General features: G+C 47.6%; 1 protein-coding gene across 2 annotated transcripts in view; it reads left to right on the top strand.

The window, feature by feature from the left end:
* Window positions 1-16,721, top strand: part of ADPRS (ADP-ribosylserine hydrolase) — a 52,404-nt gene that overhangs the window by 930 nt on the left and 34,753 nt on the right. For both annotated transcript variants that reach the window (XM_075336032.1, XM_075336031.1), the window contains exon 2: window positions 16,239-16,335. In XM_075336032.1, coding sequence (XP_075192147.1) covers window positions 16,239-16,335 — 97 coding nt within the window. The remainder of the gene's footprint in view (window positions 1-16,238; window positions 16,336-16,721) is intronic.

Genomic DNA, 16,721 nt, shown 5'->3' on the forward strand with positions numbered 1-16,721 from the left:
TCCATCACACCCGCCCCTCCTGAGTACAGCAGATCAGCACATAATCAAATGTGTCTGTAAGGATATTTTTTACCCATTTACTCAAGCTAACAAAATCTCTTACATTGTAAAAGTCGGACGTGGCTTTTACAGTGTAAGTCTGTGGAATGTCAGAGTGAGGCTCTATAGACTTAGGCTACGTTGCATAAATACATGCAGTTACGCTGCCCTTTGTAGCGCAGCGTAACTGCATACGTCCTGCGTCCCCTGCACAGTCTATGGAGATTATGCAGGAGCAGTGCGCACGTGGCGTCTTAGAGCGCAGCACTTCGGCTGCTGCCCGAAGCGCTGCGTTCTAAGAAGTGACATGTCACTTCTTCCGTGCGCTTTGCCTGCAGCCCCTGCTCTGTCTATGGCAGGAGCTGCAGGCAGAGCGCATGGAATCTGCTTTTTTTTTTTTCTCTACGGACATTTCTGCAGCGATTTAAAGCGCACATGTGCTCTTCAAATCGCTGCAGAAATTTCTGCAGTGAATGTACGCAACGTGCGCACATAGCCTTACCCTGTAAATGACAGTAAAGAAATAAACCTGGCTCAACTACCTCTATAACAGGTGCTCTGGAGAAAGAAAGTCCATATACAAAAAGAGACTCCGGCACACTGACTGAAGGGATGAGAAAAATCAATTGCGTGCTCAAAAGATTTTTTATTTATTTCTCATTTTTTTCATGAAAAAAGTATTGACATTGTCCGACGTTTCAACCCAGTGGGTTTTTCTCAAGGACTTTGTCTATTTATGATAGAGAAATAATCACATGGAGCACCAAAGGTAATGTCTCTCAGATAATCAAGATGCTATCTTGTGTAAGATAATAGTTCGCATTTCCATATATGGTATATCGTTTTGAAGGTACAAAGCACCTGTGTTAAAACACTCGTGATAAAGTGTGAACTATTGAATGAACGGACTGGATGTTGGAGGTCCCAAAAGTACGTGGCTCCCGATACTGAAGCAGTCAAAGATAGTGTGTGGAGTACTGGTAAAAAGCCAAGGCGCATTGGTGGTGCAGGGGGTGACGTGGGTCCCACCGGGGCGAGCTAACATATTAATGAATGTGCAGCGTCACAGGATGATCACTCACCTCTCCCATTGCGTCCGACGCTGAATTTCGGCTCATTGATCATGACTCTGGAGTTTGGATCATGAGCACTACTTCAGATTGAAGCTAAGACGCGTACACCCGGCTTCATAGTGCACATCACCCAAACTCTGGGGTAATGCGCACTGAGCGGAAATCCAGCGTCGGACGCGATGGCAGCGGAGAGGTGAGTGAGATCACCTGTGACGCTGTATATTCATTAGCATGATGGCACACCCACAGGGGCCCACAGTGGCATACTAACATACTAATGAGGGGTGACTGATCGGGGAACTAATGCCCAGGGGACTAGTCCCCTCGCTCATTAGCATATGGTAAAAGTTCTTTTGAAACACTTTTTTTCTAAAGATCTCTTTATCTATGCTAGTGTATACAGGGACGGTTAGGCAGGGATTAGCAATATGCACTCAGAACTGCTCGTGGTTTTGGATGCATATTGCACCTGACAGGTTCCCTTTAATGGGACGCACAGCACCCCCACCGATCAGCTGTTGTGCAGTAACATGTCATTTCTGTTCATACTGTTTACATCCGGCAGCTGCCAGAGTATATAACAAATCCCCAAAGAAAATGAAAGGAGAAAACTTAAATGGAACAAATAATTAATTTTGTTAATTAAATTTTTTTTTTTTTAATAAAATACAAGGAGACAATGACAAAATAAACTGGGTATCCCTGGACTATATTTAAACAAAGTAACACCAAAATGAACCCTGGGAAAAATAAAGCCAAATTTCACAAGATAATTGCTGTGTTCCTCCACTGGATGGTAGCCGTGCATAGCTCTGCCCATAAATAGTAAAAAACTGATGTGCAAAATAATTTAATTTATAAGCATACAACACAATTAATGCTCAAATAATTAACACATAATATATAATCTAAGAAAATGGCTACAGTTATAAGATGACGGTATAAGAACATGGAAATACATAAGATATTTAATAAGTAAATAAATGTACAAAATCCAAGTAAAATATATCTTTGTACCGTGTTAGCCAGTAGAGATAAAAAAATTGTTTAAAAGAACAGAGAGTCCTCAGTGGTTGATACCTTTTAATGGCTAACTGAAAAGATGGTAATAATTGCAAGCTTTCGAGACTACTCAGGTCTCTTCATCAGGCATGGTATAACACAAAATCTGAAGAGTCACATATTTATACACAACAGGACTTAGAATAGTGCAGTAAAAAAAAAACCAAAAAAACAAGTTATATGAAACAGAACTATCACTATGGCAGGGGGGCAAACTGTTGTGGCCATAAATACTGCTGCAGTTCAGTGTGAAAGTTTTATTGTCCTCTGATTAGAGTCTGGTCCGGGCTGTGACATGCTCGGATGGTCAGAGGAGCACATCTTTTAACTGATGTAAAAAGACATGAATCCATGAGACACATTCATCCCTGCTCTGAATGTGTCAAAGGTCATCATAAGTTTGTACTCCCATAGTCTCCTATCTCTCTGGGACTTGAAGTTTCCTTTCAATACCAGCAATTTCGTGTCCATGATGCTGTGGTCTGAGTTACAAAAATGTTTGGCCACAGGTAGATCCATCCTTTTTTCTCTAACTGTGGCGGTGAGAATTCATCCTTGTCCTGAGCTGTTGTCCTGTCTCCCCTACATACAGACCCCCAGTTGGACATTTGGTACATATAATTAAGTACAATGTGGTGTACTTAATTATATGTACCAAATGTCCAACTGGGGGTCTGTATGTAGGTGAGACAGGACAAGGATCAATTCTCACCGCCACACAGTTAGAGAAAAAAGGATGGATCTACCTGTGGCCAAACATTTTTGTAACTCAGACCACAGCATCATGGACATGAAATTGCTGGTATTGAAAGGAAACTTCAAGTCCCAGAGAGATAGGAGACTATGGGAGTACAAACTTATGATGACCTTTGACACATTCAGAGAAGGAATGAATGTGTCTCATGGATTCATGTCTTTTTACATCAGTTAAAAGATGTGCTCCTCTGACCATCCGAGCATGTCACAGCCCAGACCAGACTCTATAACAGAGAGCACAAGAGAGAGGTGTTCAATGCCGCGCCAATAGATCACTTCAGAAGATGTTCAGATCAGTGTCACTTTATTGTCATTCAGGTCGACGCGTTTCTGGGGCATCTGCCCCCTTCATCAGGACCACCAGAAGAAGAAATAACATCCAATCAGTGATTGGATGTTATTTCTTCTTCTGGTGGTCCTGATGAAGGGGGCAGATGCCCCAGAAACGCGTCGACCTGAATGACAATAAAGTGACACTGATCTGAACATCTTCTGAAGTGATCTATTGGCGCGGCATTGAACACCTCTCTCTTGTGCTCTCTGTTATCTACCATATTGGTGGCTGCAGCCTGGATCGGTTGTTATATGCGATTATAGTAGTTGTGGCTTCTCACAACTACAATTGGTGAGTAGATTCACTCCCCTATCCCCACCCCTTACATATTGGGGTAAGACCCTATTGCGCTTGTTTTTCCACAGCTGTTTTTTCTGCGGACCAGACTCTAATCAGAGGACAATAAAACTTTCACACTGAACTGCAGCAATATTTACGGCCACAACAGCTTGCCCCCCTGCCATAGTGATAGTTCTGTTTCATATAACTTGTTTTTTTTTTTTTTTTTTTTTTTTTTTTTTTTTACTGCACTATTCTAAGTCCTGTTGTGTATAAATATGTGACTCTTCAGATTTTGTGTTATACCATGCCTGATGAAGAGACCTGAGTAGTCTCGAAAGCTTGCAATTATTACCATCTTTTCAGTTAGCCATTAAAAGGTATCAACCACTGAGGACTTTCTGTTCTTTTAAACAATTTTTCAAAATCCAAGTGGATCTTACAAACAAAAGAGATTTACCGACCGCAGTGTAATAAATAGCTCAGTATATCCAGGACAGGACACCAACGCACGTTTTGCGATTGCTTTTTCCCCCTTGGCATAAATAAGGGAGGAGTCCATAAACTCCCCTTGCCACCCAGCCATCATTCGGTGTACCATATAAAATGTCCCCCACAGCTGCATAGTCTTACCCACATGAAGGCCGTATCTAATAGGGAGGGGGAGACAAAAACAGCAGGATGGCATATTTACACCATCATGTTACCAGGAAGCAACAAAAATCACACAAAAAAGTCCTCAGATCTGGAACTTGGCAAGATAACGGACAAAATCCACGCAAGGATCCAGGAAGAAATCCGGACAAAAACAAATGTTCCATTGCAACAAGGAAACAATTGGCAGCCTCCAAGCAGGAAACAGCTACAGACTCCGGACCACCAATGGCTTGGCACTGGCCCTCATAGCCAAAGTCTCGTATTGTCCTAACGCTCCAATCTGACCTGTTTCTCATGTTAGTCCAGCCACTTCATGGCCTCCTCAGGTCTAGTGAAAAAATAAGTTGAACCCAGAGCCACCAGTCTCAACTGGGCCGGGTACATCATGGAGTATAAGAGACTGACTTTTCTCAGGCGCTGTTTGACCTCCATGAACTTTACTCTGTCTTTGAACTTCTGCTGAATAATTCAGAAATATGGACACTTTGCTCCCATTAACGGATAATGCCGGCATGTTCCTTGCCGTCCTCAAGATTCCATCTCTATCTTTGTAGTGCAGCAGTTTGGCAAATTTTGTGCGAAGAGGAAGCCCAGGAGGCGGAGGCTGCGAGGGAACGTTGATGCATTCTTTCCACCGCAAAGAATGGGGTCAGAACCTCTGCACCAAATACATTCCGGATCCATTTTCCAATAAATTCTGTAGGAGCAGAACCCTCCGACTTCTCTGGAATCCGTATAATTCTTAGGTCGTTACGCCTCGAGCATTTTTCAAGATCGTCAATTTTGGCTACCAGTTCTGAAATACGTTGGATTGACCCTGCTTGTACCTTTTTTATCTCCACAATATCATTTTCTGTATTACCAGCTCTCTCCTCCGTAGCTTCTGTGCATGCAGATATATTTTGCAACTTAAGTTGCACATTGACTACATCCTCCTTCAAGGTATGCATGTGCTGTGTCAGGGTAGTTAGTGCAGACTTGCAAAAGGAGACATCCTTGAGTGTAGTATTTTTTGGGTCTACATACTTCTCCTTGTTGCTGCATGCGAGCCCCACCAGAGTGTGTAATATCAGAGCAATTGTGGCTGGCTGGGGCCAGTAGTTCCACTTCATCTTCCCCAGGATTCTGCATTGCTGTACCCTCCGTATTACTTAGGAAATCTTCCATTTGGCCTCCCCCGGAAATTTATTTTCTAGCTGCGCAAAGCGCTCAAGTTTTGCGGCTATCACCATCTCCTCCTCGCTGTGTCCTCATTATCTTTAGCTGCCTCCGCCCTGACTCTGGCACCATCTTGTATATAGGGACTTGTTCTAGCTCCAAGGTCCTTTTTGCTTGCAATGTGTCATGGTTTCAGGAGAATTGATAGGTGGGCCCCTACTACAGGCATCCAGCTCCCTGCTATGGCTTTCTTTTCCCCCAGCCTATGTGTCAGTGCCCTTAAACAGCCTCCAGCACTCGCCTCCCTTACCGCAATACAGCTTCACAGGTTCTGGCAGCAACGCTCCCCCGTAGCCCTCCTTACAGCAATCACTGCCCTCTTTAGCAGGACAGCCTGGCGCTCCAAGCACCACCTAGGCCCAAGATGGCCGTCAAAAGGGCGGGAGTCCTAGGCCTCCGCCGCTCCTTCAGCTTACACCGTCTGTACGCACCACAGCCACCAGCTCCACTGCACCTCCCCACCGGAGGGTCTTCTCCTGATTTATGGCTCAGTCACCGGGCAGCGCTCAACGGGCCTCAGCACTAGGATTATTGACATGAAGGACGGAGCTCCTCTGAAGTGTGAGCGATCAGCTCCAGAGCATGGCCATTCCCGATGCCGCACATTTTTAGCCACATTTCTGAACCAGTTTCTTAGTTTATTTTTTTTTCCTTGCGTTTCTAGTGTGTTGTGTAGTTGTTGTTTGTTTTTTTTTTTGTTTTTTTCTTTTTCCTCCCCAACTGCGGTTTTTGGCACGTCAAATTTTTAGGTAAAATAGTTTTTGTTTTCTCTAGCCACCCTCCTCGACAGCACACAGGAGGTTAACTCTCCGCCCTATTAGGGACAGGAAACACAAAGAGGTGAAATAACCCCTCTCCACCTCCCATCTCCAGTGTTGTTTCCTGTCCCTATGGGACACGAGAGGTTATTGCAGTGCTCTCATGGTCGGTGATGAGAGCACTGCGTTTAGGTACATACCGGGCAGCTGAGGTCGGCGCCAAGTTGCTTCCTCCTCCATCGCTGCTCCCGTCTCCTCGGGACACGGGACCTGTCTGCCCCTCCTGCGCCTCTGCGATGTAAAGCGGGGCAGGCAGACGTGTAAAACTAGCTTGACACATATGAAATATATGTAGAATGTACTGGCGTACAGAAAAGGTGGGTCAGGAGCTAGTGTACCACAGGGAGTGAATGCGCACTGCATAAAAATAAAATGCAGGAATTGTAGATGGAAATATATATTCCTGGAGGACTGATTCAGAAACTACCATGTAAAGGTATACAAAAAGACCCTAGTGAGGTCTGAAATAATCCATCAATATAGTTAAAGGGGAAAGTCCAAACAGTAAACATGTAACTCATCCATGTGAAGAGGTCGTGCCAGATGTATACTTAGAGTGTACGCCAGTACATTCTACTTATATTTCATATGTGTCAAGCTAGTTTTACAGGTCTGCCAGCCTTAATTATCATGTAGGGTTCATTGTGCCAATTTTTCCCTCTGTCCTCGTTTATCTTGCATTATGCATGTATCATTGTACTGTATCTTTATTTATGACCACCCAACTTTTTGTATTCAATAAAAATAATTTTTACATGCAATTACTTGGTGTTGGGTTAAACTAATTATGTTGGAACGTATACTTGGCACAAAAAGTTTTTTTTGTTTTCAATTTTCCGGCGTTTCAAAATGGAGTCAGTCAGGTCCACCACATCCCTTGTCGGTCTGGGATTTTTTTATGGCCACAATAGATCTAAAAGATCTGTACTATCATATCCTGCTCTTTCACGCCACAAAATTTTTTTTCACTTCGCAGATTTCCACAAGGGGCGTCTTCGGCATTATCAGTTCAACTCCCTCCCGTTCGGTCTCTCATTTGCACCTCGGGTTTTCACCAAAATAATGGGGGAGGTGGTAGCATTCCTGCGGGGTCAAAACATTTGTATAATCCCCTACCTCGACAACTTCCTGGTAGTGGCTCCCTCTGCCCAATTGCTCCTCCAACATGGTCAGCTCACATTAAGAGTCTTCCACCACCTGGGATGGGTGGTGAACCCTCAAAAGTCGGACCTTCTTCCCTCCACAAAAAAGATCTTCCTCGGAGTCATGTTGGACTCTGAAACAACAATCCTTCCTTCCAAGAGACAAGCAGTTGGGGATAAAGGAAAAAAAAAATAATTTCTGCATTGCCAACGAGTAATCACCCTGAGATTCGCAATGTCCGTGCTGGGATCTATGACATCTTGCATCCCGGCGGTCTCCTGGGCTCAAGCCCACTCATGCACCTTTCAAGCTCATATCTTGGCATCTTGGGACGGTGCCCAAAGCTCCCTAAACAAGAAGATATCCCTGCCAGGTCCGGTGAAAGCTTCCTTGTTATGGTGGATGATCCCTGTCCATCTCCAAAGAGAAGTTTATTGGATTCGAGAGAAGTTGGTGACAATCACCACAGATGCCAGCCAAAAAGGCTGGGGGGCGATCATCTCTCAGGTTCCCTTCCAAGGCTTCTGGTCCTCAGACATCAGTTGCAGATCCTCGAATTATCGAGAACTGGAAGCCGTCCTTCAGGCGCTCAGAGCAGTTAAATCCATGCTGCAAGGGGCACATGTCATGGTGTACTCCGACAATATGACGTTTATAGCTCACCTACATCATCAAGGCAGCTCGCGCCATAAATGTTTACAAAGGATTTCTACAGGAATATTTTTTTTGGGCAGAAAAACACCACCTGTCACTATTGGCTGTCCACCTGAAGGGCTCAGAAAATACTTGAGTGGATTACCTCAGAAGGCAGGTCATTCATCCTGGGGAATGGCCCTTGAAACCAGATGTGTTCCATTCCTTAGTCTAAAGGTGGGGACAACCGGAGGTGGATCTCTTTGCAACTAGGCAGAACGCAAGGGTACATCAATTTTTCTCTTTAAATCCCAGGGATCCGGCGATAGCAGTGGATGCCTTCTCCCATCCTTGGAGGTTTCAACTGGCATACGCCTTTCCACCAATGCCGTTACTGGCAAGGACTCTTCAGAAAGTCAGATCAGACAGGGTTCATACCATCCTGGTCGTGCCACTATAGCCCAGATGCAGCTGGTTCGGGGCCCTAGTAACCATGGCTCAGGACGGACCCTTCCTATTGCATCAGATCCCAGAACGTCTCCATCAGGGTCCGCTCTTTCACCCAAACCTCAAGAGACTGAACCTGGCTGCGTGGCTTCTGAATCCGTCGCTTTAAGAGCTAGAGGCCTATCTGAGAGGGTCATTGACATGCTACAGAAAAGCCATAAGCCTGTCACTAATTTGATGTACTTTAAAATCTGGAAGACCTTTACCAACTGGTGCAGTCCTCAGACTCCTGACCCGTTCCATCCAAACGTGGCTCACATCCTGGACTTTTTACAGTCGGACCTTGAAAAAGGTCTCAGCCCCAGCACCCTCAAGGTCCAAATATAGGCTTTAAGTGCGTATTTTGATCAGGACCTGGCAAACCATCGCTGGGTGAAGCGATTCCTCTCTTCAGCGGTTAGAGCTCGGCCTAAACGGCTGACGATAGCTCCCCCTGGGATCTTAACACAGTTCTTCAGGGGTTGACTCAGGCTCCCTTTGAACCTCTGGCTTCCTCTACCCTGAGGTGTCTGGCCTGGAAAACTGCATTTCTTCGTCGCTCTATTGGGAGACCCAGACGATTGGGTGTATAGCACTGCCTCCGGAGGCCACACAAAGCAATTACACTAAAAAGTGTAAGGCCCCTCCCCTTCTGGCTATACACCCCCAGTGGGATCACTGGCTCACCAGTTTTCTGCTTTGTGCGAAGGAGGTCAGACATCCACGCATAGCTCCACTGTTTGTAGTCAGCAGTAGCTGCTGGCTATATCGGATGGAAGAAAAGAGGGCCCATGTGGGGCCCCCAGCATGCTCCCTTCTCACCCGCGGTTGGTGCTTGTAAGGTTGAGGTACCTATTGCTGGTACAGAGGCTGGAGCCCACATGCTGTTTTCCTTCCACATCCCCTGGAGGGCTCTGTGGAAGTGGGATCTTGCCGGCCCCCAAGCCCTGGGGCCGGGCTCCATCCACAGACCCATAGAACCTGCTGGATTTGGAGCGGGAGTGCCGTTCAGGGACAAGGCCCTGCAACTTTCAGGTACTCTGTGTCCCCGGCAGGCACGGACACTCTCAGGCTTGCTGAGCGTTATAGTGCGCCGGGGACAGTAGCGCTGTGCGCTGGGGTTAGGTCACTGCAGCCTTGCTGAGTGACGTTTCATGTTGGGAACTACTGCGCCGACCGCTCCTGGAGCGGCGACGCAGCTGCGACTTGTAGTGCGCCGGGGACTTGGCGCCGACCGCGCTTTTACGGCGGCGGCGCTTCTAACTTTAGCCCCCGGCTTCTGCGGCCTAGTGCCGCTTCGTTCCCGCCCCCACCCTGTCAATCAGGGTAGGGGAGAGACGCTGCTCAATTAACAGCGCCGAGGGCTGGAGCTTTATTTACATGCTCCAGCCCTCTCACTAGGCACAGGGGGAAGCAGACTTCCCGCTCTTCGTCGGTGTACGCCCAGGGCCCGCCCCCCCTCTCCACAAGGACGCCGGCAGCCATTACACATGCGGCTGGCTGGGGAAAGGCAGCAGGCTCTGGGAGACCCAGACTAGAGGGATTTCTGGCGTCCACACACCGCTCCTAAGCGGGTGGTAAGCAGCACAGTAGTGCTGGCCCCTCTAGTGCCTCAGTGTTATATTAGTGTACTTTTTTCTTGGTACCATATATATATATATATATATATATATATATATATATATATATATATATATATATATATATATATATATATATATATATATATATATATATAGTGCACTGTAAGGTCGCTTCTTGGCTGAACACCCTGTACTGCTCTGAGGAGGCAGCAACATGTCATCCGCAAAACGCAAGGCTGCCAAGGCACGGGCTGTGTACACTGTTTGTACAGCATGTGGGGCTCATCTACCGGCAGGCTCCAAAGACTCACATTGTATGCAATGTTCAGTCCCAGTGGCACTCCGTCAGCCAGAGCCTAATGTGGTGGTAGCCCAGGCAGAGACGCCTGTGAACCCTGCCCCGGTGACGGGGACAGACTTTGCAGTTTTTGCTGACAAAATGTCTGTGACTATGTTAAAAATCCTGGAGACCTTGCAGTCCAGGCCAGTTACTCAGACCATGGACACTGCTGTGTCTATGCTCGCCGGTCCCCCTCAGTTGGAACTAATCCGTACTTCAAGGGGATCTCAAGCATCACAGGCTGAAGTCTCTGACTCAGATGACAGTCCCAGGCAGCCTAAGCGAGCTCGCTGGGAAAGACCCTCCACGTCATCACACTGCTCAGGGTCTCAGCGAGAAGAGTCTCTCTGTGATGAGACTGAGGACGGTGATCAGGATTCTAATCCTGAGGCTCCTTTCAATCTGGATGCCCCTGATGGTGACGCTATGGTTAATGACCTTATATCGGCAATTAATAGACTGTTGGATATTTCTCCCCCAGCCCCTTCTGCAGAGGAGGCAGCTGCACAGCAGGAGAAGTTCCATTTCCTATATCCCAAGCGTAAATTAAGTGCTTTTTTGGACCACTCTGACTTCAGAGAATCGATCCAGAAACACGACGCTCATCCAGACAAGCGTTTCTCTAAACGTTCTAAGGATACCCGTTATCCTTTTCCCTCTGAGGTGGCCAAACGCTGGACCCAGTGTCCAAAGGTGGATCCCCCAATTTCCAAGCTTGCGGCTAGATCCATAGTCGCAGTAGAGGATGGCGCTTCACTTAAAGATGCCAACGACAGACAGATGGACCTTTGGTTGAAATCTGTCTATGAATCTATCGGCGCGTCGTTTGCTCCAGCATTCGCGGCCGTGTGGGCACTCCAAGCTATTTCAGCTGGTTTAGCACAGGTGGATGCTTTCATACATCCAGCAGTGCCGCAAGTGGCGTCCCTAACTTCGCAAATGTCTGCGTTTGCGACCTATGCTATCAATGCTGTCCTAGAATCTACGAGCCGTACCGCTATGGCGTCCGCCAATTCTGTGGTTTTGCGCAGAGCCTTGTGGTTAAAGGACTGGAAAGCAGATGCTAGTTCCAAAAAATGCTTAACCAGCTTGCCATTATCTAGAGACAGACTGTTTGGTGAGCCATTGGCTGAAATCATAAAACAGTCCAAGGGTAAGGACTCTTCCTTACCACAGCCCAGAGCAAGTAAACCTCAACAGAAAAAGTGGCAGTCGAGGTTTCGGTCCTTTCGAGGCTCGGGCAAGGCCCAATTCTCCTCGTCCAAAAGGACTCAGAAAGAACAAGGGAGCTCAGATTCCTGGCGGGCTCACTCACGCCTGAGGAAAACAAATGGAGGAACCGCTTCCAAAGCGGCTACCTCATGACTTTCGGCCTCCTCCCTCCGCATCCTCGGTCGGTGGCAGGCTCTCCCGCTTTTGCGACATTTGGCTGTCACAGGTCAAAGACCGGTGGGTAACAGACATTCTGTCTCGCGGGTACAGAATCGAGTTCAGTTCTCGGCCTCCACTTCGGTTCTTCAGAACCTCCCCACACCCCAACCGAGCAGATGCCCTGCTGCAGGCGGTGGACTCTCTAAGAGCAGAAGGAGTCGTGATCCCTGTCCCCCCTCACGAACGGGGGCGAGGATTTTACTCCAATCTCTTTGTGGTTCCAAAAAAGGACGGCTCCTTCCGTCCTGTTCTGGACCTAAAACTGCTCAACAAGCATGTGAACGCCAGGCGGTTCCGGATGGAATCCCTCCGCTCAGTCATTGCCTCAATGTCTCAAGGAGATTTCCTAGCATCAATAGACATCAAAGATGCCTATCTCCACGTGCCGATTGCTACAGAGCACCAATGCTTTCTACGCTTCGTGATAGGAGACGACCATCTTCAGTTCGTAGCTCTGCCATTTGGTCTGGCGACAGCCCCTCGGGTGTTCACCAAGATCATGGCGGCAGTGGTAGCAGTCTTGCACTCTCACGGACACTCTGTGATCCCTTACTTGGACGATCTACTGGTCAAGGCACCCTCTCAAGAGGCATGCCAACTCAGCCTGAATGTTGCACTGGAGACTCTCCAGGCGTTCGGGTGGATCATCAACTTCCCAAAGTCAAATCTGTCACCGACCCAATCACTAACGTATCTTGGCATGGAGTTTCATACTCTATCAGCGATAGTGAAGCTTCCGCTGGACAAGCAGCGGTCTCTACAGACTGGGGTGCAGGCTCTCCTTCAAAGTCAGCCGCACTCCTTAAGACGCCTCATGCACTTCCTCGGGAAGATGGTGGCGGCAATAGAGGCGGTTCCGTTTGCGCAGTTTCATCTGCGTCCACTTCAATGGGACATTCTCCGCCAATGGGACGGGAAATCAACATCCCTGGACAGGAAAGTCTCCCTTTCCCAGACGGCCAAAGACTCTCTGCAGTGGTGGCTTCTTCCCACCTCATTATCACAGGGAAGATCCTTCCTGCCACCGTCTTGGGCGGTGGTCACGACAGATGCGAGTCTGTCAGGGTGGGGAGCAGTCTTTCTCCACCACAGGGCTCAGGGTACGTGGTCTCAGCAGGAGTCCACCCTTCAGATCAATGTTCTGGAAATCAGAGCAGTGTATCTTGCCCTACTAGCCTTCCAGCAGTGGCTGGAAGGAAGGCAGATCCGAATTCAGTCGGACAACTCCACAGCGGTGGCATACATCAACCACCAAGGGGGGACACGCAGTCGGCAAGCCTTCCAGGAAGTCCGACGGATTCTGATGTGGGTGGAAGCCACGGCCTCCACCATATCCGCGGTTCACATCCCCGGCGTAGAAAACTGGGAAGCAGACTTCCTCAGTCGCCAGGGCATGGACGCAGGGGAATGGTCCCTTCACCCAGACGTGTTTCAGGAAATCTGTCGCCGCTGGGGGGTGCCGGACGTCGACCTAATGGCGTCACGGCACAACAACAAGGTCCCAACCTTCATGGCACGGTCTCGCGATCAAAGAGCGCTGGCGGCAGACGCCCTAGTGCAAGATTGGTCGCAGTTCCGGCTCCCTTATGTGTTTCCACCTCTGGCACTCTTGCCCAGAGTGCTACGCAAGATCAGATCCGATTGCAGCCGCGTCATACTTGTCGCCCCAGACTGGCCGAGGAGGGCGTGGTATCCGGATCTGTGGCAGCTCACGGTCGGCCAACCGTGGGCACTCCCACACCGACCAGACTTACTGTCCCAAGGGCCGTTTTTCCATCGGAATTCTGCGGCCCTGAACCTGACTGTGTGGCCATTGAGTCCTGGATCCTAACGTCTTCAGGATTGTCCCAAGGGGTCGTTGCCACCATGAGACAGGCTAGGAAGCCCACGTCCGCTAAGATCTACCACAGAACGTGGAGGATATTTTTATCCTGGTGCTCTGCTCAGGGAGTGTCTCCCTGGCCATTTGCATTGCCTACCTTTCTTTCTTTCCTGCAATCTGGGTTAGAAAAAGGTTTGTCGCTCGGCTCCCTTAAAGGTCAGGTCTCGGCGCTATCCGTCTTTTTTCAGAAGCGTTTGGCACGCCTTCCTAAGGTGCGCACGTTCCTACAGGGGGTTTGCCATATCGTACCCCCGTACAAGCGGCCGTTAGATCCATGGGATCTGAACAGGGTACTAGTTGCCCTCCAGAAGCCGCCCTTCGAGCCTCTGAAGGAGGTTTCACTTTCTAGACTATCACAGAAAGTGGCTTTTCTGGTAGCGATCACATCTCTTCGGAGAGTGTCTGAGCTGGCAGCACTATCATCCAAGGCTCCCTTCCTGGTCTTCCACCAGGACAAGGTTGTGCTGCGTCCTATTCAGGAGTTTCTCCCGAAGGTGGTATCCTCTTTTCATCTTAATCAGGATTATCTCTTTGCCTTCGTTTTGTCCTCATGCAGTTCATCGGTATGAGAAGGATTTACATTTGTTAGATCTGGTGAGAGCACTCAGAATCTACATTTCCCGCACGGCGCCCTTGCGCCGTTCGGATGCACTCTTTGTCCTTGTCGCTGGTAAGCGCAAAGGGTCGCAGGCTTCTAAAGCCACCCTGGCTCGATGGATCAAAGAACCAATTCTTGAAGCCTACCGTTCTGCTGGGCTTCCAGTTCCATCAGGGCTGAAGGCCCATTCTACCAGAGCCGTGGGTGCATCCTGGGCATTACGACACCAGGCTACGGCTCAACAGGTGTGCCAGGCAGCTACCTGGTCGAGTCTGCACACTTTCACCAAACATTATCAGGTGCATACCTATGCTTCGGCGGACGCCAGCCTAGGTAGAAGAGTCCTGCAGGCGGCAGTTGCCTCCCCGTAGGGGAGGGCTGTCTTGCAGCTCTAACATGAGGTATTTCTTTACCCACCCAGGGACAGCTTTTGGACGTCCCAATCGTCTGGGTCTCCCAATAGAGCGACGAAGAAGAAGGGAATTTTGTTACTTACCGTAAATTCCTTTTCTTCTAGCTCTTATTGGGAGACCCAGCACCCGCCCTGTTGTCCTTCGGGATTGTTGGTTTGTTTGCGGGTACACATGTTGTTCATGTTGAACGGTTTTCAGTTCTCCGATGTTACTCGGAGAGAATTTGTTTAAACCAGTTATTGGCTTTCCTCCTTCTTGCTTTTGCACTAAAACTGGTGAGCCAGTGATCCCACTGGGGGTGTATAGCCAGAAGGGGAGGGGCCTTACACTTTTTAGTGTAATTGCTTTGTGTGGCCTCCGGAGGCAGTGCTATACACCCAATCGTCTGGGTCTCCCAATAAGAGCTAGAAGAAAAGGAATTTACGGTAAGTAACAAAATTCCCTTCTTTTGATTGCAATTATTACGGCCAGGCAAGTAGGTGAAATCCAGGCTCTTACCATCCGAGAGCCCTATATGGAGATTCTAGAACATCGAATCGTCTTCCGTCTGGATCCCTCCTTTCTCCTGAAAGTAATGTCAGACATTCATAGGAACCAAGAAATTATTCTGCCATCTTTTTGTCAGGATCCAGCTAACCAAAATGAGATGGACTTCTCGATGTACGTAGGGGCAGTTATGCTATACCTACAGAAAACGGAGTCCTTCAGAAAGGATTCCAATCTTTTTGTGTAGATTGTGGGTAAGAATGCTGGAAAGAAGGCAGCGAAGAGCACAGTATCCAACTGGATAAAGAACGCTATTAAAGAGGCATATGCTACCCAAGGCCTCCTTCCTCCAGATCACTTGTTCGCACATTCTACTCGATCTATGTCAGTCTCCTGGGCTGAGAGGGTTGACACTTCTATTGATCAGATTTGCAAAGCAGTGACCTGGTCCCCTGTCCATACTTTTGTTAGACATTACCGATTTGGACTGGCTTTCCAATAGAGATTTAGCCTTTAGACATAAAGTCCTACAGGCTGTTGTCACTCCCTAGCCTGTTCGTTGCTACTCCTCCTGTGTGCTGTCGTGAAGGGTGACTAGCGAAAATGGAATTTCTTACCGTTAATTTGGTTTCTAGGAAACCCTCCATGACAGCACAGCTATCCCTCCCTATCGAATTATTTGCATGCATTTTAATGGCTTATTTCTGAAAATTAAAAGATTTAAACCATTCGTGATTTTGTTGGTGGTACTTGAAAAAACACCGGAGATGGGAGGTGGGGAGGGGTTATTTCACCTCTTTGTGTTTCCTGTCCCTAATAGGGCGGAGAGTTAACTTCCTGTGTGATGTCGTGGAGGGTTTCCTAGAAAATGGAATTTATCTTAATTCGGTTTTTAACTGTTTAACACTTTATTGATAGTCACATGTAGATTTTACATGGATTTTTACTGTATTTCTACAGCAGAAAATAAGCAAAAGTTTTTTTTTGTTTTTTTTTCCAACCTTTAGAACCGCTGTTCTACACAGATGACACGGCCATGGCCAGATCCGTGATACAGTCATTGCTGGAGAAGCCTCCGTTTGATGAAAAAGATCTTGCTGAAAGGTACATCTAATCTACATACATAATTGCCAGGGGTATTTTTTTGTAGATTTAGCTACATAATAGCGTAATAGTAATTCAAATCAGACCTTCTTGCAAAAGTAGAATGAAATTTTATTAACGTCAATTCTCACAGCAAGAGGTAGATACAATAATTTAAATACATCATGTAAACATCAGGTGAACATGGGAAGTCTCTAGGAAAAACACCGTTTGTACAACATGACATATCTGAACATGGTTTAATTAATCATCACACGTGGGTACATTGTTAACACAGCACAGCGGGGTTAATATATCCCAGCATATCAGCCATAATCTCATATATTTAATCAGACTCATGAGGCTATATATAACCACACACAGTGCGTGCCCCGACATGCACGTTT

Source organism: Anomaloglossus baeobatrachus, chromosome 2 (assembly GCF_048569485.1).
Source record: "Anomaloglossus baeobatrachus isolate aAnoBae1 chromosome 2, aAnoBae1.hap1, whole genome shotgun sequence".
Classification (NCBI taxonomy): domain Eukaryota; kingdom Metazoa; phylum Chordata; class Amphibia; order Anura; family Aromobatidae; genus Anomaloglossus; species Anomaloglossus baeobatrachus.